General features: G+C 41.0%; 1 protein-coding gene across 7 annotated transcripts in view; it reads right to left on the reverse strand.

Annotated features, from left to right (window-relative positions):
- Window positions 1-23,682, reverse strand: part of FKBP5 (FKBP prolyl isomerase 5) — a 1,213,834-nt gene that overhangs the window by 374,600 nt on the left and 815,552 nt on the right. For all 7 annotated transcript variants that reach the window (XM_044076599.1, XM_044076596.1, XM_044076597.1 and 4 more), the window contains exon 8: window positions 956-1,039. In XM_044076599.1, the coding sequence (XP_043932534.1) occupies window positions 956-1,039 (84 nt within the window). The remainder of the gene's footprint in view (window positions 1-955; window positions 1,040-23,682) is intronic.

Consider the following 23,682-nt stretch of genomic DNA (forward strand, 5'->3'; position numbering starts at 1 on the left):
GGGAAACAAGCTCAAACATCGTCTTTCATGATAAATGGCTTGCCGCTAGTCGTGCACCCAAGAACTTTACAGATCTTGTACAGTATACTGAGAATCAGGTTTAGAGCACAAGATGGAGACAGACTACTCCATAAATGTTGCATTTCCCTAAAATAATGCCGTAACTGGATACACAGAAAAACATTTCATATGGGGTCAGACCTCCTCCCCCTTATACATATAGCTCTGTCCACTGTACTTCCCTAAAATAATAATCAGCTTAGAGCGAGTCGGTTGCACATCATGAGATCATTTACTGTGGCACTCAAGGAGTTGTATGCATCATCTGAGGAGCTGGCTACGGCTCCAACATCCTACTCCATTAAGAATCTGTATTATGTCTACTGAAATTATTCTTACTCATTTGTTATTTTTGTTTATCATGTATTGCATTTTTTATATAAAAGGTCCACTTTGAAAACGGGTTTTTGCCCAGCAGGGCCAATCTGGTCAGTAAAACGTCAATCAATCAATCAATCAATAAATAGAATATACAAAGTAGTGGCTTTGTCTTCCTATAGATGGAGTGGAAAACTTATACAAGAAAAGGTATAAAGCGTTAATGCTACCATTAGGGATAACATTTTTCTGAGATACAATTAAAAATTTTGAAGACACCATACTTGTCCAAATATACTGTCAGGCCTCAAAGGAAGAATCTCACTCTAAGTGTAGTGTGGGTGAGTCCCACTACAAATAAATGCATGCTGTATCATTCTGTCACTTATAACTGCATCACTATTTAAGACATTATACAGACATTGCTGTGCTTATAGGTACAGTTATTTCCAAGAATATAACAAAAAAGTACCAGTATTACACTTCAATGCCCTGAATAAAAATGTTATAACCTGTGGGTCTTACACTGTTTTTGCTATCTAACAGCCTGTATTAAATGATATAAATACTACAACACCTTGAAGTATGCTGTTCCTTTCTCCTTAGCAATAGCTGCTTGTTCCACCTTCTCCTTTGTATTCATCTCCCATGATTCCTTGGCCTGTTTAAAAAAAACACAGAAAAATGAAATGTAACAACTACACATAAAAGAAGGACAGACAAACATGACAATGATTTAGTACCAACATACAAAAGCTCACTGAAACGAAGCTCTTCAAGCTTGCTCTGTTTACACAGATCTGAACCCAGAATGGCAACAGCATCAGTGCAATACTTTAAGAATATATAAAACACACCTGAAGTATGTAACACCCAGAATGATGCAGACACACACACACACACACACACACACACACACACACACACACACACACACACACACACACACACACACACACACACACACACACACAATCTAACTTAATTCATCCAATTTTCAAACACAGAATTATCTTCTGGAGATAAAGCTCACTATTTCATCCAATCATTAAAAGCTATAAAATGAGAACAGCACCTCTGTGTAGTTATCCTCTTAACGGCAGATAAATCTTTCTTAGCTTTATTTTGCGGTACATTATATGGATGCTGTGGACAACAATACCAGGCAATGACAACACGTGAATGGAATGCTGAAACATGAAATATTCTTCCTGTCATTTCTTCCGATCGAAATATGGACCCCAATAACCTCTAGATCCTCTTCAGCAGTATCTACATGTGAGCAACAACGTGGGTATCATTTTGGAAATAATTCTGCCATTATGGGTATGACAGATTTTCCTTCCAACTTTAGTGCAACTAGAAAATGTACAGTTGTGCAAGTAAACTTCGCATAAGAGTAGATGCTCGAATGATCACTGCTGCAATCGCCTTAGCTATGCTGGTTATATCCTATGCAGAATAAAACTGTAGCAGTGATCAATATGATCAACATCTTTAGCTTTCTAAAGAATACAGTCTCACTTCTGCATAGAAACAGTGACCAGTAAAGAACACTGACAAAGAAAAATACTCTGTTAGTTGAAAATCACAACCACTTTAGGTAAAAAAAAGTTCTACTCACTATCAAAATAACTTTGCCAATAGACACACACACACAGATATTTTTTTCAGTGTTAGTGGCTGAACAGGTAGCACATTCACCTTTGCTGCACGAGGCTGTGGGTTCTATTGCCACTCCTTTACTCTTTTCTTTAGTAAACATTACACCTCTTTCCCTTAAGCTTTCAACTAAATATATAAAAACTTATCTCATCCATTCTCTGTTTTATTTGTTATAATATCATCTGCATATGACATCATAACTGAAATTTCAAGTTTTGTTTGAACTTTATAATTTGTGTTCTTCCTTTTCTGATTTACCTTTCTAACTACTGTATTCATGACTAAAACAAACATACTACTCCACAGGGCACCCTTGTCTTATACCGTTCTTCATACCTATTTCTTTACTTAGCCATCCATTAACTAACACTTTTACTTTTATTATTATTCTTACAAGCTGTTATGCAAACCTGCTTGATTTTATTAACATTACACATATCCATTGTTTTCCACACTATGTCATGCTGTAGTGAATACAATTTTTTATTAAGATCACAAACCTGAAGTTTTATATCGTCTTTCTTTCCATTTATATCTATACTTTCTCTCACTATAATTAATTATTCTTGACATCCTTTTCCTATTATACTCTACATACTTTCCTCCAATATATGTTGTATCTTGTTCTCAAACCTCTTTTGTATTACTTTCATAAACACCTTATAGTCTGTATTATTTAGAACTATTGGTGCCTAGCTTCTTACATCTTCTTTTTTCTCCCTTTTCCCATATGAATTTTAATACCCCCACTGTGCAATTCCTTATACTTCAGTCCTTCATTTAACCATCATTAAATACATACATTAAATAATTTTTCTGCCATTTTTCTAAATTGTTATGCATTTCAAACAATACCATCTGGACCAGATGTTGATTCAACATTTAAATGTTTAAACTCTTTCTCTAATTCATATAGTATAATCTCTTTTTTAAATTACTTATTTGTTCAGAAAATTATTTTACTTTCCATATCTTTATGTCTCTTTTTTACTAAACCTTTCCTCTACATATTGTACAACAATTTCCATAATTTCTTGTTGACTTTTCCTTATATTACCATCTTTATGTTTCATTTCTCTCATTATTTTACTATCCTCCTTTGCTATTACTTAAATAAGTTGAAAAAAGAAGTTATGTACCTACCATAATGTTCCATGTTAGTTGTCTTCATCTCACCTTCCTTCTTGCTGTTTGGGTTAGGAGTCAAGCTTGGCCATCTTCTATAGCTCGAGAGCTGTTTACTGGCTCAAGGCTACCCCTTATCCCAGCATGCCCAGCGTCAGATACCCGGATCTCGTTTGTGATAGCGCACACTAGACATAAGTATAGTAACCAGTCCCTAAAAACTGGTTGTCCAATACACCTAAACACGGAAAGAGTTATAAATTACCTGGTATGTGAAGTAATAAAAGATGCTCAGCCAGTGACAACAAAAGGGAACTCCTCACAATCCTCTAGGAAGGGGGAAGGAGGGAGGGACGCAAGAAGGAAGGCGAGATGAAGACAACTAACATGGAACGTTATGGTAGGTACATAACTTCTTTATGTTAAGTTGTCCATCTCACCTTCATTCTTGCTGTTTGGGACAGCATCCCTAGCACCTAAAATCCCGGGTGGCTCATTGGAACAAACTCTTCAGAACAGTAGAACCAAAGGAAGCTCTGCTCCGGGAGACCATATTTACCTTGTAATGAGAGATAAAAGTGTGGGGGTTTGCCCAAGTGGCAGCTGCACAGATTGAGTCTATGGGCAACCTAGACTGAAAAGCTACAGAGGTGGCTAATGTTCTAGTGGAATAACCTTTTGGTTTAGCTGGTAGCTCTTTATTTCGTAACTGATAAATAAAGCCAATAGTATCAGATAGCCATCTGGATAAAGTCACTTTAGAAACTGGAAGGCCTTGTTTGTTGAAAGCATAAGAAAGAAATAACTGGTCTGACTTTCTTAGTTCCTTAGTTCTATGGAGGTAAAAACGCAATTGTCTGTGTACATCTAATTGGTGGAGCTTGTATTCTGCCTTGTTGCTGTGATTAGGAAAGAAAACTGGGAGATCTATGGATTGATTTAAATTGTTCTCTGAGCAGACTTTAGGAATAAAGGATAGATTGGTCCTCAGAGAAACTCTGTCCTTGTGAAACACCAGGCAAGGAGGACGAACACATAGTGCTTGAAGTTCTGAGACACGTCTAGCTGAAGTGATAGCAACCACAAAAAGTGTCTTCCAAGAAAGAAATTTTAAAGAACATGATGCTGCCGGTTCAAAGGGAGGCAAAATTAAGGAGGCTAAAACTAAATTGAGATCCCAAGGAGGGGGAGGATCTCTAACTGGGGGTCTAAGAAGAGATGTTCCTTTCATAAAGGCCTTGCAGAACTTATGAGACATTATGCTAGAATTAAACATACCGATATGAAAATTAGAAATGGCAGCTAGTTGTACTCTAATGGTAGCGGAAGCCACACCAGACTGAAAAAGCTGTGCTAGAAATTCAAGAATTTCATGGACTGGGGCTGAGAAAGGATCCAAATTTCTAGATTGTGCCCAGAAAGAAAACAGTTTCCATTTACTAGCATACGTTTTCCTCGTAGTAGACTTATGTGAGGAAACAATAATATCATGGACTGCTGGGGAGATATTGGAAAGCCTGGCTAAGGTTGGAAGTGGAGTAACCAAGCTGTGAGCTGGAGTGTTTGAAGGGATTGGTGCAACCCACCTGATTGGTGAATCAGAACATCTGGAACTGGGTCCAGAATCCACGGTTGATCCAGCAGGCGGAGGTGTAGGAACGGGAACCATATTTGTCAAGGCCAATATGGGGCAATGAGGATCATTTTGCAACCCAACGATTTTGCTTTCTGTATGAGTCTTGGAATTAGGGGAAAAGGGGGAAAAGCTTAAAGGAGTCCCTGAGGCCAATCATGGACTAGAGCATCTCTGGGTATATGACCTGGAAGAGGAAGTAGGGAGAAGTAGCTGCTGCATTTGTTGTTGAGAGGAGTGGCAAAAAGGTCACAGCAAGGCTGTCCCCATTTGCGGAAGATAAGATCTGCAACTTCCTGATTCAGAGACCAGTCGTGAGGCATGAGGATAGCTCTGCTGAGCCTGTCCGCTATAACGTTGGATTTCCCAGGGATGTGCGTTGCCATCAGAAAATGGTGGGAGGAAATCGCCCATTGTCGCAGTCTGAGTTCTTCTCGACACAAGGGGTAACACCTGGTCCCGTCCTGTTTGTTGATGTACCACACCACTGACATGCTGTCCGTTTGGATTGCAATGGTCCCGGAAGGAAGAGAGTCTTGAAGGGCTTGCAACGCTAGGAGAACCTCTCTCATTTCTAAGACATTGATATGCAGATAGTACTCGTGAGGTTGCCAAGTGCCTTGGACTGTCCTGCCTAGATAATCCCCCCCTCACCCTATCAGGGAGGCGTCCGTGGTCACTGTGGCTACTGGAGGGGGTTGTATGAAAGGTCTGCCCTGAATTACTAGTGGGGAGACCATCCACCAAGAAAGGTGCCTTTTGCATGTTTCTGTGATCAGGATCATGTGAGACATGGGTACTTCCTGGAAAGACCACTGTGTGAAAAGAAGCCAATGAAGGATTCTCATGTGGAAACACGCTAATGGGACAAGAAGAATGGCAGCTGCCATGGAGCCTAGAGCTTGGAGGACATGTCTGACTTGAACCCTTTTGCTCTGCATTATAATTAACACTTTTTGACGAATAATGGAAATTCTTTCCTGTGGTAATCTTGCAAACATTTCTTTTGTGTTTAATTCTGCTCCTATGTATGTGACAGACTGACAGGGCAACAAGGCAGATTTTTTGAAATTTACTGTAATGCCTAGTTGAGTGCATGATGTGATTGTATAATCTCGTGCCTCTAAGAGTTGATGCCTGGTGGTAGCAGTCAGGAGCCAGTCGTCTAGATAGGGAAACACCTGGAATCCTTGATGCCTCAGGTGAGCCGTGACTACTGCCATACACTTGGTGAACACCCTGGGGGCTGAGGTGACACCAAAGGGTAGAGCTCTGAACTGGTAATGACTGGCCCCTACCCAGAAGTGTAGAAATCTCCTGGAGCGTCTGTCCATCTTGATATGGTAGTACGTGTCCTGAAGATCTATCGAACACATCCAATTGTCCTGACCCAGAAAAGGGAAAATGGACTGCAGTGTCACCATTCGGAACTTTTCTTTTTGTACAGATTTGTTCTATCTGCTGAGATCCAGTATTGGTCTCCATTCCCCTGCCTTTTTTGGTACTAAAGAGAATCTTGAGCAAGTTCCGGATCCTAGTTGGTCTGCGGGGGACTTCTTGAATGGCTCTTTTTTCTAGCAGTCTTGAAACGTCTGTGACTGCTTGATCCCTTAGATTGGGTGGGACATCTGGGATGGGCTTTTTAGATTCTATAGGGGATTGATGGAAGGGAATTTTGTAACCTCCGGATATGATGGATAGTACCCATCTGTCTCTTGTTATATTTTGCCAGGCTTTTGGGTACAGTGAAAGTCTTCCCCCGACTGCCTCCAGAGGTGAGCAGTCGGGCAACCCTTCAGGGACGCTGGAAGGGTTTGGCAGAGAAAGTTTCTCTGTCACCCTGGTTTTGCGGTCCTCCTCTGCCATGAGGGTGGCATCCGTTATTGTTGTTTCCCCCTCTGCCCCTGGAGGAAAAATCACAATGTGTGTCAGGCAAGGGTCCCTGGGATTTTCGGAACCACATCTTTCCGCTCTTCTGACCCTTCTGATAAGGTCTGGAAGGAGTGGAAAAATGGACTCCCACAGCAGACAGTCTTGCCTTCCTGCTCACATCTGGTTAACGTGTCTTTCACCTGAGGCCCAAAGAGAAAGGAGCCATCAAAGGGAGTATTGGTGAAGGATGCTCGAAAGGGTTCCGCAAGCTGACACAGCCGCATCCAAGCATGTCTCCTGAGAGCCACACCTGTCCCTGCGGCTCTGCTTGCTCCATCGGCTGTATAGGAAATCAGCCTCATGGAGGAGTTAACTATGGAATTAAGAGTCGCAAGCTGAGAAGCTACTTTGGCTGCTGCTCCCTCAGCTGTAGGATCTTGAAGGGTATCTCCAAGCTCCTTTTGGAGATCCCTTTGAAGACGTGTAAAATGGCATAGATAATTCAGGGACCTCATTGAAAAGGTCGCTGAAGCAAACATTTGCTTTCCAAATCTATCCATCGTCTGAGACTCTTTGTTCGGAGGATGAACAGATGAAGAGGTCTCTGCTAACTCTTTCTTGGTGGCTGCTGCTACCACTATGGCATGAATGGGCACACCTTTGGAGAGGAATTATTTGTCCTGGGAGGCTGTAATAAATTTGTTTGGTCTCCTCAGAGTAGGTTCCACAGAACCTGGAGCTGACCAAGCCTTTTGAGCCACTACAGACATGAGTGGATCGAAAGGAGGAGATACCCAGGAGGTGGAAGGTTGGGAACTGAATGTGTCCAGGTATATAGACTCGTCCTCAGTAGGGGCTAGGGAAATCCAGTCCCTCCTCTGTCTAAGCATTTCAAGGATGTCTGAAAAGGAAACATCTTCAGAGGGAGACCTTGGGGACCCTTCCGATTCATCCATGTCTGTATCTGAAGTGACAGACTCGGGGGAGTCTATGTGCTTCCTCTTGCACTTTTTCTTCTGGGGAGGCTCCTCCGAGTGATCAGGGGAGGCTTCGGAAGAAGAGGGATCACCCAATGGGTTTTCCTGGGGCATAGGTTCCCTACGCTTGGGGTCTGGAGGAGGAGTTGAGGTTGGCACAGACACCACAGGGGGAGGAGCCGATGGAGCTGGCAGTAGAGCTGTCTCGGGGGACAGCACACTCTGCATGACCTCAAAGGCATCCTGATCTCTAGGCAGAAAAAGCTCAGACTCCGAAGAAACAGGAGTCTTTCTCCGCTTCGAGGGTGATGGCTCCGAGGCCGATGTTGGAGCCGAGCTCACCTGTGCCGAAGCTCCAAGGGGGAGAATGGGGTTGGACAAGGGTCCAATGCCTCTCCCCTCTCGGAGCCGACGAGAGAGCCTCGGCGCCCAGATCCCTCGATAGAAGGTACAATCGAGGTAATCGGAGCCAACGTTGGAACCGAAGGAGAGATGATAATCGGCACTGACGGTTCTACTACCTGCGGATCCATGATCTCTGGCTCCGAGCTAAATGTAGTCGGCGGAGGAATAGAAATAGAGGCGGTTGGAGCTGACACTTGTTGAGGTGGGCTGGACAGAATTTTTGCCAGTGCCTGTGACCTAAGAAACCTACTTACTACTCTCTCCACATCATGATCCGATAATCTAGAGGATCGAGAGGAGTGGGAAGAATGATGGCTACGTTCACTCTGTAACAAAGGTGACTGAGGTGCCGAGTGGATGGACTCCAAGGATGGAGACCTCAGTCTCTTATGGCTTCGAGATGGCTCCGAAATAGCAGATGGAGCCGACGGAGGAGTTGTCTTGTCGGTGCCAGCCGCTACCGACATACTTGGTTGGTCAAGTAAAGGAGTCGGCTCCGAAGGTGGAGCCAACGGCTTGACAGACTTAGGGGATTTCACTGGCTGAGTACTTTTAGCTGGAGAATCCTGAGGCTTCAATAATCCCCGAAGGATTAATTTGTGTTTGCGCTCCTGCAGGACCCTTGGACTAAAAGCGTGACATATAGAACAGGAGTTCTGCAGGTGAACAGCGCCCAAACAATAAACACAACTAGTATGCCCATCTGTCAGAGACATTTTATGACAGCATGAGTCACACTTTTTGAAGCCAGATACCTTGGTATCTTTAGACATTATAGTAACAACAATCACAACAACAATAATAAAAAGCTGTAGTATAAAAATCAAAAACAAATAGACTTTTTTTTTTTTTTTTTTTACAGTTAAGGAACAGAAGGAAAGCCTCTAATTTAAATGGCTATCCCTGGGGGGGGACTCTCTAATTTAAACGAGTTCAAGGGAACAGAAGGCCTGCGAGTTATGGAGTGACAGCCAACAAAGCTAAAATACACAAAACAGCGATAAGGGATAAAGGAATATTATCTAGACAAAAAATAGACAAAAACTTGACAAACTTTCAAGAATAAACAACAATATATTAACAGAAAAAACTATACTAAGCCTGAGCGAGTAAGGAAGCAACCTCGCAGCTGAAGCAGCAAATGAGATCTGGGTAGCTGACGCTGGGCATGCTGGGATAAGGGAGAGCCTCGAGCCAGTAAACAGCTCTCGAGCTATAGAAGATTTCAGAGTCGGAGCCGAGGATCGGCTCTGAACCCAACCAGCAAGAACAAAGGTGAGATGGACAACTTAGCATCTTATTTTCTTCCTTGTAAAAATATAATTTGTACAATAATTGTTTAGCCTTCTCATAATTTTTCTTATAAATTTATTTTTCCTTTTCATAATAATCTGTATTATTATTTAAACTACCCATTGCATCTCTGTGTATTTTAGCACATTCCTGCTTTTCTTTTTCTTTTTTTCATTATGCCAAAATAGATAACTTTTTTTATATTTTCTTTTAAAAGCAATCCACCATTCTGACCAACATAAATGCTTTCATAGTAATATGATCCTTCCATAATTGATTAGTCAATGTCAAATGAAAGGGTCTATATTAAATCAGTGAACGCTTAAAAAAGCGAACGCTGATTTATCAACCCTATGTAAGTGAAAGCTTACAATCCCAAACACTCAGAACAGCGATTTTTTTCCAGGGAAAAAAAATTGCTGCTCCAAAACAAAACAAACAAAAAAAAATTTAAAACAAAACATAAAGTGTGTGGGGGGGGGCTTCAAACCCCACACCCCCCTACTTAAATATACCAACTCCGAGATCGCAAAACATTGCCGAAAACGGCAAAGTAATGGATGCGGCCAAGCAAATTCTTTCCCAGTGAAAGAACTGGCTTTTTGCCTTTTCGTTCTTGTAAGTTCCATCAAGATGCAATCGAAAGAATGCATCTTCGATCACTTAATAGGAACCCAAATTAAACTTTATTGTCATACAGATCAACACAGAAGAAAAAGTATGTATCACTGCATGAAATTTCAACACTCAGGCTCGTACCATAAGAATGACAGTTTACAGAAGTAAGATAGATTAAATAATAATTTAAAAATACTAAAAATAGAAATCAAAATAAGATAATAAAAATAAATACAGTAAAAAAAAACTGAAAGCGTTTTACATCAGAAACAAAACAAATACAACTACAGGAACATACTCAGTAGAAATATAAGGATATATTACAAACAGCACTATAAATAAAGAGACACACATGTAAAAAACTTATATACCACCAGTATATGCCATAAACTTACAGTTTTCATAGTGCAGATAGAGACATATAAAGTGAGCATGTAGAGAGTTATGTAACTAACAATGACATACTGCACATATATAATGTTTTACCCATTTTGCTGGTAAGGCTATTGGTTTGTTGTTCAGCAGTCTGATAGCATGTGGGAAGAAGCTGTTATGGAATCTGGATGTCCTGCATCTAATGCTTCTGTAGTGCTTCCTTGTTGGCAGGAGTTTGAACAGTCTATAAACTGGATGGTGTATATCCCTCAATAGTTTTCAGACTCTACTATAGCATCTCTTTGAATATATGTCTTGTAGGGATTGAAGGTTGGAGGCAAAGCTTTTTGTGGCTTGTTTAACAATCTTATCCAGTGCCTTCCGATCAGCTTGAGAGCAATTTACATATGATACAATGATGTCGCTTGTCAGTATGCACTCAGTTGTGTCTCTGTAGGAGGTAAGTAGTAACTGTGGGGGGAAGTTAGCTCTAGGAAGTCTCCTAAGGAAGTTTAGAGTGATGCTGTTTGAGTGGTGTTTTACAGCTCAAACTATTTGTGACCTTTCAGTTAGGAAGTCGAGGATCCAGTTGCATATTTTGTTTTCTATGCCTAGATTACGCAGATTAAACACAGTTGTTGTGGAATTACTGTATTGAAGGCAGAGTTGAAGTTTATGAACAGCATGCATATGTAACAGTCCTTATTTTCCAGGTGTACCAAGGTGTGATGAAGTGTTAAGGTTATGGGCGTCCCCAGGACAACAATTTGGCCTGTATGCGAATTGTAAAAGATCAAATGTAGGAGGTAGGCAGGATGTTATGTGACCCTTGACCATTTCTGAAACACTTCAAAACTACTGAGGTAAGTGCAACTTGCCAGTAATCATTTAATGATACTGGAGATGCTTTCTTGGCCAGAGGGATGATGTCAGTGGTCTTTAAGCATTTGAGCACTTTTTCCTGGCTGAGAGATACATTGAAAATGTCTGGGAAGACTGGCGCCAGCTGATCATCACAGTTTTTAAGTAGCCTCCCTGGGATCATATCTGGACCAGCTGCTTTGCCCGGGTGAACCCTACGTAGGTTCCTGTGTATCTCTTCCAAGTTGAGACATAGTGATGTGGCATCTGCATTGGTGGGGTTCTGTTTGAATCCTCAGATCTACTAAAGTAGATATTTAGCTTGTTTAAAAAATATGAATATCTTTCTCTACTTTTTCATATCATTCCTTTTCATTTATTATTTTTATATCTTTTCCTATTGTTATATGCTCTTTATTATGGCATATTTCCAAACACATTGTCAAATGATCTGAGAAACCGGTTACAACAGTTTCTTCTTCCTTTATACATATTCCTTCTGCTAATAAAATATACAATATTTCAGATTTTAAAGTACCTCTTCTGTAAGTCCATATTTTATTATTCCATATAACCAATTTTCCACATTTTTTATTTTCATCATCCTTTTTATATATTTTCCTCTTTTTTTTCTATTTCCCCTTAAGTTACAATTGAAATCTCCTATAATTATATCCATGTTTGCAAATACATAATCCAGTATTTCAGAAATAGATTTCCCCTTTCTTTACTAATCATATATACGTATATAGTAATAATTCTATATATTTTTGCCATCTCATGTCTATAACTGTCAATATTCCCATTTAACTAATATAATATCCAACATTTTCACTACTCCTCTACATATATATTCCTGAACACTGTTCATTCTCTATGTTCCATATTACTTCCCCAGCCCATATTTTTTGTGTTTGTAATCTTTCTTCATATGTCAGAATTCTTGTATCCTCCAGAATAATCATATTTTTTTAAGTGTAAAAGGGATACTATTGTAAACAGGTGCTCCTGGGTTTTTCTTATTTTTATTTCTCCCTTCTTCTCTCACTCTCCTTGTTCAGTTTTAAGAAATGTAGGCAATGCAATGTTAAAAAAGCCTGGCTAAAGAGTATTACAAAAGAAAAAATAATCTGCTTTTTCTCAATCTTGCATGAAGGAATGACTGGATTAAGGCCCTTAGATTGATCTAGTAACAAGTTTTAATAGAAAGCAAGTAAATGAAAAAGAATATTAACTGTTATAGGGCTTTTTATAGCAAATAAATGTATACTTAGCAGCAATCTGTATCTGGTCCTCATATCTCCATGGAAACAATCTGATAAAGAGAAACTGGCTACAATGTGATAAAGAGAAACTGGCTAGGCGATAATATTCTCTGAAAACATTCAGGTATTTTCTCAGCTGGGAGAAATAAAGATAAGACAAAAAACAGACAGCACTTAAAAGCACAGGTGTCTCCATGCGTCTTATCATAGATAACCTTTCTTTCATGTTAACTCAAGTCTATGAGTGTGACTGTCAAGGTTAGGACATCTGTTCTTATTAGAAGGGTAAAACTTCAATATTTATTGAAGATATACATAGTTGTATGTGTTAGTATTAAGTTAATAGGTTTTCAGGGGGTATTGGGGTTGTGTTTGCTTTTTTGTTTGAGGGCTTTCAATAAAACAAAAGGTTTTGTAAGATGTGATAGGCTCAAATGGATATGACAAGAAACAACTGTATAAAAGTTCAACCTGACAAACAGTGTATGCATGTAACACAAAACTAGAACTAGACATTTAACAAAAAGGTGTTATACATAAAAGGTGGGAATAATAACTTTTTAATACAATGATGTTTTCTGTAATGACTTTAAATGTCACTGGTCTCAAAGATAAATAAAAAAAGAAAGCGTAATAAACTATATTGAAAAATGTAGAGTGCTATACAAAAAAGAAAGCATAATGAACTATATTTAAAAATGTAGAGTGCAAAAAGCTATGCTACAGGAGACATACTTGGAAAGAACTGGACATGTGAATTTGATAAAGAAAGGTTTTCAGGATGGTTATTCAGTACAATACCTGGGACTTAGGAAAAAAGGAGTACTTATATTAACTGCAAGAGGAACTCCAACAGTGATATAATAGTATAAAAAAGATAAAAATTATATATTTATAATAATAAGGGGCTACTGGCAAGGGGGGAGGATTACTCTGGCATATATTTGTATTATAGGTTCATAGGTTAGTACTAGGGGTTGGGAGAGTGGCCTAATGGTTAAGGTGTTTGCCTTACAAGCACAAGGTGCAGGGTTTGAGTCTCACAAGGGGTGATTGGCTAGGCTTACAATGGCTTGCAAGGGCAGTTAGCCTAGTACTAACCTATGAACCTATATATTTGTATTCCCTCTAAAACTGCTACAACAGAGCTTAAGAAAATTCTGGGAGAAATAATCAGTTTTCAGCAAGGAATATTACTTATAGGTAGAGACTGGAATTTGATTTGTAGCAGTGAAGATGTGTCTGGGGGGGGTGGGGGCTGAAATATGACGTATAAGAAAGGAGGGTAGACTTTGGAAGACATTTCTGAAAATATTTGGCATGGAAGATGTGAATTCAGTACTAGGAGTTCCAAATGAATTTACATATTATTCCCCAACTTACAAAAACTGGGCTAGGCTAGACATAATTTACATTTCACAGGAATGTGCATTTAATTGAAGGTCTTGATATACACCCAATAACTATTTCAGATCATTCACCAATAATAACTAAGATAAAAACAAAGGGTAATGAAATAAAAATGAGACACAGGCAATTTCCCACCTATCTGTTGAAAACAGAGGAATATAAGCAGCGGGCAGTGGAAATTATTCAGGAGCTATTAGAGAAGATAGAAATTTCTTCAGAAAATAAAGCTAAGGAGTAGGGTAAAATTAAACTGGGTTTAAAAAATAGGTTGGAAATAAAAGAAAGGGAGATATGGTTAAGAAGTTACAAGAATTATTTAGAGGGACTGGCAAATGTTGAAGTATTACTGAATAGGGGGAATCTCACAGAACAAGAATAGGAGCAACTGCAGAATGTTAAACAGAGAATAAGGGATTACCTAGATATGAGTTTAGAAAGGTTGTTATTAAGCAACTGTTTTCTGATAATAACTCTAGAGCACAAAAACTTTTAGCACAACAACTCAGGCAACAGACAGTAGAAAGGGATGTTGCCAAGCTTAGGGAGTCTATAACAAGGAAGGTAACAAGAGATCCTGTAGAGGTAATAGATATTTTAGCAATTCTCTGAAAATCTGTATAAAGCAGAGAAATATGGAACTCAAGAAAATGTACACATGGAAATGTTTATGGAATAATTAAATATGCCAAAGTTAGAGGTAGATGAGGCTCAATTACTAACAGGACAGGAGGAGATGAGATAAAAATGGTGATGTATAGCCAGTCTACAGGAAAGTCCCCAGGAATAAATGGCATTTCTTTGGCAGTTTGGTAGCTACGAGGGAAAAACTGCTAACGATCTAGAAAGATTTGTTTAACAGTACTTTAAAAGGTGGAGAAGTACCAACATCCTTGAAGAAAGTGGTAGTAGCTGTAATACCTAAAGAGGGTAAAAGATCCATTAGATCCAGCTTCACACAGACCTATTTCAATACTAAACAATGATTACAAAGTGTATATGTCTACAATGGCTAAACGAATGGCAACACTGATGCTAAAACTGATAGATATGGATCAATGGGGTTTTGTGGATGGGAGGCAAACATCTGACAACATTAACAGAACACTGATGATCCAGAGGGAATCAGAATGTAAGAAAATACCATTGTTGTTGGTGGGCCTTGATACAGAGAAAGCATTTGACAGAGTAAGCTGGGACTTTATCAGCAGGGCAGATAAGGATATGTGGGAAGAAACTAAACAAAAGATAATACAAAAACTGAGAAACTGGAAGCTTTGTTAAATGGACATGGGTAGTAAGATACAAGCAGTTAAAACATTTTTAGTCTCTTTAGTGTTATACACAGGGCAAAAATATTTTATCAAACAGTGAAGAAGTTTTAGATAGCAATTAATAAAGAGCTGAAGGATTTTATCTGTGAGGAGAATATGTCAAGAGTCAAGTGGGATAAGCTGATTCTTCCAACAGAACATGACAGACTGGGATTACCCGATTTGAAGGGATATTTAAGAGCTACACAGTTAAGGCTCCTATACATAGCAGAAGTAGAAACCTATAATTCAAAGTGGAAAGGAATGATGATGAAACTGGGACGAAGCTCAAGAAACAAGGAAAGACTGGGATTTTGGATGCAGATCTTTAAGGAGAACATCAATAATCCTACAGAATATTATATTCATAAAGCAACAGAAAGTATTGTCAGAACTAATGTGACACAGGAATGCAGAAATGGGATTCTGCTGATAGGGATGACTGCAATTAGGGATACAGGCAATAGGCAAAAGGGGGCTGGAATTTAGTGGAGAAAACTGGCAAAGGAACCAAGGTATTGGGTGCAAATAACTAGAGAGAGAAAGGTAACAAAATGGGAAGTTGCCAAGAATTTATCTGGACTGTAGGTTAGAGACTGCCTTCCTTATCAAGGATTGATATCAGAGTATAGGCAAAGAGATAGAAATAGGGGGTCCTAAACGAAAAGCCAGCACTGGTAGAGCTTTTAGTAGAATCAATCAGAGGAGGTTAGAAAGGACTGGGAAGAGAGACTGGATAAGCAATTCACAAAGAAACAATGGGGGGATATGTGTAGATCTCCCAAATATACAGGCAGCAAATGTTAGATGTGTGATGGGGAAGAAAGAGTTAATTGGGAAGTTTAATGAGCTGGCAAACTTTAAAGAATCCCTGCCGACACAGGAATGCAGAAATGCGATTCTGCTGATAGGGATGACTGCAATTAGGGATACAGGAAATAGGCAAAAGCGGGCTGGAATTTAGTGGAGAAAACTGGCAAAGGAACCAAGGTAGTGGGAGCAAATAACTACAGAGGCAAAGGTAACAGAATGGGAAGTTGCCAAAAATGTATCCGGACTGCAGGTTAGAGAATGCCTTCCCTATCAAGGATTGATATCAGAGTATAGGCAAAACTATAGAAATAGGGGGTCCTAAACAAAAACTCAGAACTGGTAGAGTTTTTAGTATAATCAGTCAGAGGAGGTTAGAAAGGACTGGGAAGGCAGACTGGATAAGCAATTCACAAAGAAACAATGGGGAGATATGTATATGTGTATGTCTCCCAAATATACAGACAGCAAATCATCTCAGTAAGACTTCTGGTGGCCTGAGCTGGCATTGATGACAATGCCACTGAGGTCTGGAGTACTGTTTCTCCTGTAATATGGGTGAACGGAGCCTAGGACTCACCAGTTCTGGGAAGAATGTAGGTTAAGGTGAGAGAGCTCAGATCTGAGGATTTGGTGGATCTAATTTCCTAGGAGTTTTAGGTACTGGGCCTGAAGGATCTGTCAGTTACAGAGACCTTTTTCTAGACTTCTCAGATCTTTTTTCTCCAGATCTCTCTCTCTCAGTTTCTCTTTCGACTTCTTTCTTTCCTTTTCCCTCTCTTTCCATTTTACTGCCTAGTGAACCTGAAGCTAAGGCTGGTCTTGGAGTAATGGACATAGGTTGTGAGCAAGAACACTCTGTCGGAGGGCTGCAGCCAGCCTTTTAATACAAGTTTTTCTTTCCTACCTTGAATGGCTCTGGACCCAACAGAAGAACAAATATCACAATCCACTTCTAGATGGGCAGAGCCTAAGCAATAGATACACAGATTGCAGGTCTTGGGATGGGATTTTGTACCCACAGGCCATGCATTTCTTAAACCCTTGGGGTTTCTCTGTTATGAGAAAAAAATTGCTGTACTACACTAAAAACAGAACTGTATAAAGGACTTAGCATTAACTACTTTCTTAAACTTTCTGAATAGCTACACAGAAAACATTCCTAACAACTAACATTATAGTAATACTACCAGTTAGTTTATATAACAACTATTTTAACTGCAACTATTAGTATTCTAACACTAACACTAAAAACAACTAACCATCAAAAATAAACCCATACTAATAAGCACATATACAAAATTCTTTAACACTAAGCTAAAGGGTTAGGGAGGAGACCAAAAATAACTATTTTGAAAAAAGGCAGATTTTCACTTTTCATGTAGAAAGACCTCTCGGACACATGCCTAGGAGGTTCAGGAGGCAAAACGAGATCTGGGGTAATTCAGTTGTGAGGAGGAATTATGGGTAGGGGTGCAGTCAGAGCCTTGGCTCCACAGTTTTAGAACAAGGTGCTGAGGTTAGATCTGTTTGGTTCCAACAACTCACAGGCTGACTCTGAGGAAGACAAGACATCGGATCTCCAGGTTTCATGCGGTGCTTTTTTTAAAATTTTTATTTTGGGAGGGCATACTATTTGAATTCTGAGGTCTGAGAACTATGCCTAAATTCAGAAACTGGATCAGTGCTTGTTCAAATACTCTGCTGAGCATGTCTGCAGACAGAGTATGTTTGAATTAGGCAGTTCTCGGGATAATAATATATGTGTATAACCTTCAACCTCAGGTGGACAAATACTTGGGTAGGCACATCGAGAAATCTGGGTACAACAAAAAAAAAAGCCAGAACCCAATGTTATTATGTGAAACCTGTAGATGTGCATCAGAAAGCTACGAAATATCCTGTGAGTTTCACAAACAGAAAACTGTAAGCTAGCATCCTGCATGTCAACAGTCAACAAAAATTCATCCTGTAGAAGAGAGAATTGCAGTCAGTATCTTGAGCTGTTAATTGGCTTATGGACTGAAATTACATAGTCCAGGAAAGGAATGGCTCATCTAGCCATACAAATATTACTAGAAGCATCCCACAGGGTTCAGTCTTGGGTGCCTTCCTGTCAGACATCTTCTGTCATATGCTCTATAGCCATCAGGCTTACGCATCAAATTCATATAGTACAATTAGGTGGTATTTTCCTACCAGTAGAAATGCTAATAGGAGTGCCTCACATGGTTCAGCCTTGGGTCCCTTCTTGACTGACATTTGCTTCTTAGACATAAAATTGGGCATGCAAAGTTTATGGTAACCAATTCTGCAGATGAATTGGGTTGTGTTATTAACTCATCCTGAAATACTCAAATTTTCCAGCAAGGCCTACATCAGAACATCATCTGGTGTGCTAAGCATTAACTCGTCCTAAATATTAGGAAGTGTGGCATAGCTAGCATCTGTACAACTCCTATCCCTTCCTCCTATCACACTGTTGACATTCCTCTTAAAAAGGCTCCAATTTTAGAGAATGGGGTATCCCCATTAAAGCCATGGATGTGGGAAAGACAGTGCACACTGCCTACCTTGACCTAGCCAAAGCCTTTGACACTATTCTCCACTCTGGCATAATAGATAACTCTCCCAGCTAGGCATCAACCCATATGTTACCAGATGGGTAGCTAACTGGCTCACTGATAGAACCCACTCAGTCAAAATATGAGAAGCTACCTCTAGTAAAAGACCCGTAATGAATGGTGAGTGGTGTACCCCAAGGATCAGTCTTGGGGCCCTTACTGCTTGATATATACTTTTCTGAGGTGCAAGCCAAAACCAGTGTTCTGTGGCTGACGAAGTTTGCAGATGACTGCAAGCTAGGTGCTGTCTTAAATTCCCCTAGTAATGTGAACATCCTTCAAGAGGGCCTCATCCAAACTAATGACTGGTGCCAGAAGCATGGCCTCAAACTGAATGCCAAGAAATGCATCATTATCCCCTTTGGGGAAAATGGTATCCTCACTAATTATCACATTAATAACAATGTACTAAGTAAGTGATCAGTCGTGAGGGACTTGGGCACCCAGTTTGATAGCAACCTGACTTTTGACCACCATGTTGCTTCCATTGTACAGAAAGCTTTCTACATGGCCCACCTCATAAGTAATGGCATTTCATCCAGGAACAAGGAGATCATGACATCCCTGTATTCCCCTCTTATCAGACCCATTACTGAGTACAATGTCCCCTTTGGCATGTACCTTGCCAAGCACATGCATCAGCTGGAGAGACCACAGAGGTTCCTGACAAGGAAAATCCAGGGTCTCAAACACCTATCTTATACAGATAGGCTAAAAGCCCTGTCCTTCTACTCAGTCTCATACAGACTGCTCAGAGGTGACCTGTGTCTGGCATATGAAGTCAACTCAGACCCAGTCTTGATGGAGTTTGCTGCATATCCATATGTCAAATTCCACTCACACAACCCACACGCAAGGCCTCAACCTGGTCTGTGACATTAACAGAACTTGTTGGCGGGATGGATTTGTATCCCAAAAACTCCCCCATCTGTGGAATAGACTCCCTCTCTATGTCAAGCAGAGTACCGCTCTAGCCCTCTTTAAGAAAAACCTGGATGGGCAACATAAAATACACCCCTGGGATACCACCTGTGTCCCTGCTGGACAAGGGAAGCAGGTGCTGACTTTGTGCGAACATGGGCGACATTCCTGGCTAGGCTTATAAGAGCCTCTGGTTCAACAGCCTAGCATCATCCAATGGACCTGTGAAAACTCAATGGTAGTCAGAAAGTTTTGCCTTGCACAACTTATCATTTATGGCATCTTATATCGATCCAAGGATGTCCTTGACTCACCACCCCCCCATTTATCCTCCTTTATCAGACCCATTATTGAATGAGGTCCCATTTGGAATATACATCTCTAAGCCCTTTATACAACTTTAAAGACCCTATAGATTCCTAAGTAATGGATATCTGGTTCAAGTCACTTAAGCTGCCCGACAGACTAAAATCTCTATCCTTCTAGTCAAGTTTTTTACAGGTGTCTGAGGGGTGATCTTTGCTTAGCATTTGGAGATATGAAAGATCTTTTACTTTTCAACCTTTCATCTGCAACGTTCAGCCTGCCCGACTAATATCCCATCAAAGAAAAAGAAGTTACAACTTACCATAACGTTCCATGTCATTGAGGGAAGCTCTAGCATGGAAAGCTGCTGAAGTTGCCATAGACCTTGTAGAATGTGCTTTCACTCTGTGAGGCAAGGTGATGTTGTTCTTGTAGATGAAGGTAATGCAATTTCTCAACCATGATGCTAATGTAACTTTAGAAACAGGGTGACCTAGTCTTGGTCCAGAAAAAGCCAGAAATAATTGGTCTGATTTATGGGTAGATTTTGTTCTGTCCAAATAAAAACGGATTTGCCTGTGAACATCTAGGGAGTGCAGGCAATACTCTCCCTTGTTAGAATGATTTGGAAAAAATACTGGGAGGTCAATAAACTGGTTGATAGACCACTCTGACACCACTTTCGGTAAGGAGGAATTAGTTCTCAGTGAGACACTATCCTTATGGAAAATAAGGTAGGGACGTTTGATGCATAATGCTTGAAGTTCTGACAGATGTCTGGCTGTTGTGATAGCAACCAGAAACAAGGTTTTCCAAGAGAGGTACTTTAAGTCACATGAAGATGCAAGTTCAAAAGGGGGTGCTGTTAGGGCTTGCAGAACCAAAGCCAGGTCCCAAGGTTGTACTGGTTCTCTAAAGGGAGGCATTAAGTGAAAAATGCCCTTCAAGAAAGTCTTACAGAGTCTGTGTGACATGATTGAAGAGTCCTGGAAGCCATCCACTTGAAATTAGAAATGGCAACTAAATGAACACAAACAGTAGAGGATGATACCCCAGATTGAAAGAGATCTAATAAATAATCTAATACCACTGAAACTGGGGTTGAAAAGGGGTCCAATTGTTTGTTCAATGCCCATACGGTAAATCTTTTCCATTTTCTGAGATAGGTTGCCTGGTGAATGACTTATGAGATGCAATATGAATACTGCGCACCAGGGAGGAGAGGTTATCCTGCCTGGCAATCATTGGAAGTGGCAAAACCAAGCTGTCAGCTTCAGGTTTGTTAGATTGGGGTGAGTCAGACCCTGCTGATGGGAGATCAACCTCGGAGTTGCATTGAGAATCCATGGTTGATCTAGCAGGTGAGGCCAAAGGAAGGGGAACCAAACTTGTCGAGGCCAATATGGTGCAATGAGGATTACTTTGCTCTTCAACTGCCGTGCTTTCTTCAAAAATTGGGAAATGAGGGGTAGAGGAGGGTAAGCATAAAGCAGACCTGAGGGCCAAGCATGGACTAGAGCATCTCTCGGTGACTGTCCCCGAGGAGGGATCAGGGCAAAGTAGTTGCTGCACTTGTAGTTGATTGGGGAGGCGAATAGATCGCAGCAAGGCTGGCCCCAGTGGTTGAAAATTTTTGTCGCTATCACAGGATTGAGGGACGCCTCGTGAGGTTGTAGAATGCACCTGCTCAATTTGTCCGCTATCATGTTGGTGCTCCCAGGAATGTGAGTTGCAATTAGGAAGCGGTTGGAAGATATCGCCCATTGCCATATTCTCAAGGCCACTTGGCATAATGGGTAAGATCTGGTGCCCCCTTGCTTGTTGATGTACCATACTACTGACATATTGTCTGATTGGATCGCAATAGTCCCTGACGGAAGGATCGAGTGAAATACTTGCAATGCTAATAGCACCATCCTCAGTTCCAGGACATTGATATGCAAATAAGCCTCTGTTTCTGACCAGGTGCCTTGGACCGAGTTTCCCTGACATAGTCTCCCCACCCCATCAGGGAGGCATCCATGGTCACCATGGCATTTGACTGAGGGGGCGAGACCGTTGTTGGGGATTTTGAGGCAACCACCAGAGCAAGTCTTGCTTGCATCTCTGAGTTACACTTATCTGAAAAGACAAAGGATGTTGTAGAGGGTACCACTGAGTGAGAAGTAGCCACTGAAGAAGTCTCATGTGGAACCTGGCCAGAGGAAAAATGGTGATCGAGGCTGCCATCATCCCCAAGAGTTGGAGTACGGACCGAGAAAAAGATTTGTGGTGACAGATTAGGGCTGAACCTGTTGTCCTATTCTTTGAAGTTTGTGATCCGGGAGAGATGCAGTGCAATTTCTCGTGTTCAACAGAACTCCAATGAATTCTAAAGATTGTGCCGGGGTCGTGTTGGACTTCTCCCAGTTTACAGTGATTCCCAGGTGCCGAGCTGTGAGAAGAGTGTAATCCAGGCCTTCCTCCAGTAGATGCTTGATGGGGGCGGGAGCCAGTCATCTAGGTATGGAAACGCCTGGAATCCTTGAAGCCTCAGGTGAGCGATAACCACTGCCGTGCATTTGGTGAACACTCGGGGGGCTGTAGAGAAACTGAAGGGCAGTGCTCGAAATTGGTAGTGACTGGCTCCTATGCGGAAGAGGGGGTATCTTCTTGAGTGTTTGTCCACTTTTATATGGTAATATGCATCTTGAAGATCTACAGAGCACATCCAATCATCTTCTTCCAAAAGAGGAAGGATAGACTGAACCGTGACCATCTGGAATTTCACTGTTTTTACAAATTTGTTTAGTGTGCTGAGATCCAGAATCGGTCTCCAGTCCCCTTTCTTTTTTGGCACTAAAATGAATCTTGAGTAAAAACTGTATCCTAATTCATCTGGGGGGACTGTTTGGATGACTCTTTTTTGTAGCAGCTTTTGGATTTCATGTGCTGCTGCTTCCACCTGACTGGGTGGGACATCGGGTACATTTCTGGGTAAAGTGGGACAGACGTGGAAGGGAATGCGGTAACCTCTGGATATTATCCGTTGTACCCAGGAATCGGTGGTTATGGTTCACCAGGTAGTAGGGTAGAAGGAAAAATGAACCCTGACCGCTTCCAGAGGTGAGCAGTCGGGAAATGCTTCAGGAGCACTGGTAGGGTTAAGAATCTCGGAACCCCAGTTTCACGGACCTCCCCTGCCTTGAAAGGAGCAGCTTCCATTACAGTTTCCCCATCTGCCCTTAGGGATGAACTCAGCACATGCGCCACGGAAAGAGCCCTGTGATTTTCTGTGCCACATCTTCCTGCTCCTCTGATTTCTGGAGTAGAATCGTTGAGGGATGGAGTGTCGGACACCCAACAGCAGACAGGGTCTTACCATCTTGTTCGAACCTTGCCAGCGTATCCGTAACCTTTAGGCCAAACAATGAAGAGGCCTTGATGGGGGCATTCATAAAGGAAGCCTTAAAGGAGTCCACAAAATCGCAAAGGCACATCCAGGTATGCTGTCTCGTGACTATACCTGCACCTGCCACTCTATCTGCTCCTTCCGTTGCATGTGAAATGAGGCGCATGGAAGAACTGGATATAAATTCCAAGGTCGGTATCTGAGAGGCTACCTTGTCAAGCACCTCATCAGAAACATCTCCTGCCAAGGTTTCAGAGAGTTGGTTGATAAGGTCCCTCTGGAACCTCGATAAGTGTACCAAGTAGTTCAAGGACCTTACAGCGAAGGTCGATAAAGCAAACACATGCTTCCTGAGTCTGTCTATTGCCGGTGACTCCTTGTTGGGTGGATGGACAGTCTGGCTCTCTTCTGCCAAGTCTTTTTTGGTTGCAGCCGCCACCACC

This window comes from Protopterus annectens, chromosome 7.part0 (genome assembly GCF_019279795.1).
Source record: "Protopterus annectens isolate FY-2018-M chromosome 7.part0, PAN1.0, whole genome shotgun sequence".
In the NCBI taxonomy this organism is placed as follows: Eukaryota; Metazoa; Chordata; order Ceratodontiformes; family Protopteridae; genus Protopterus; species Protopterus annectens.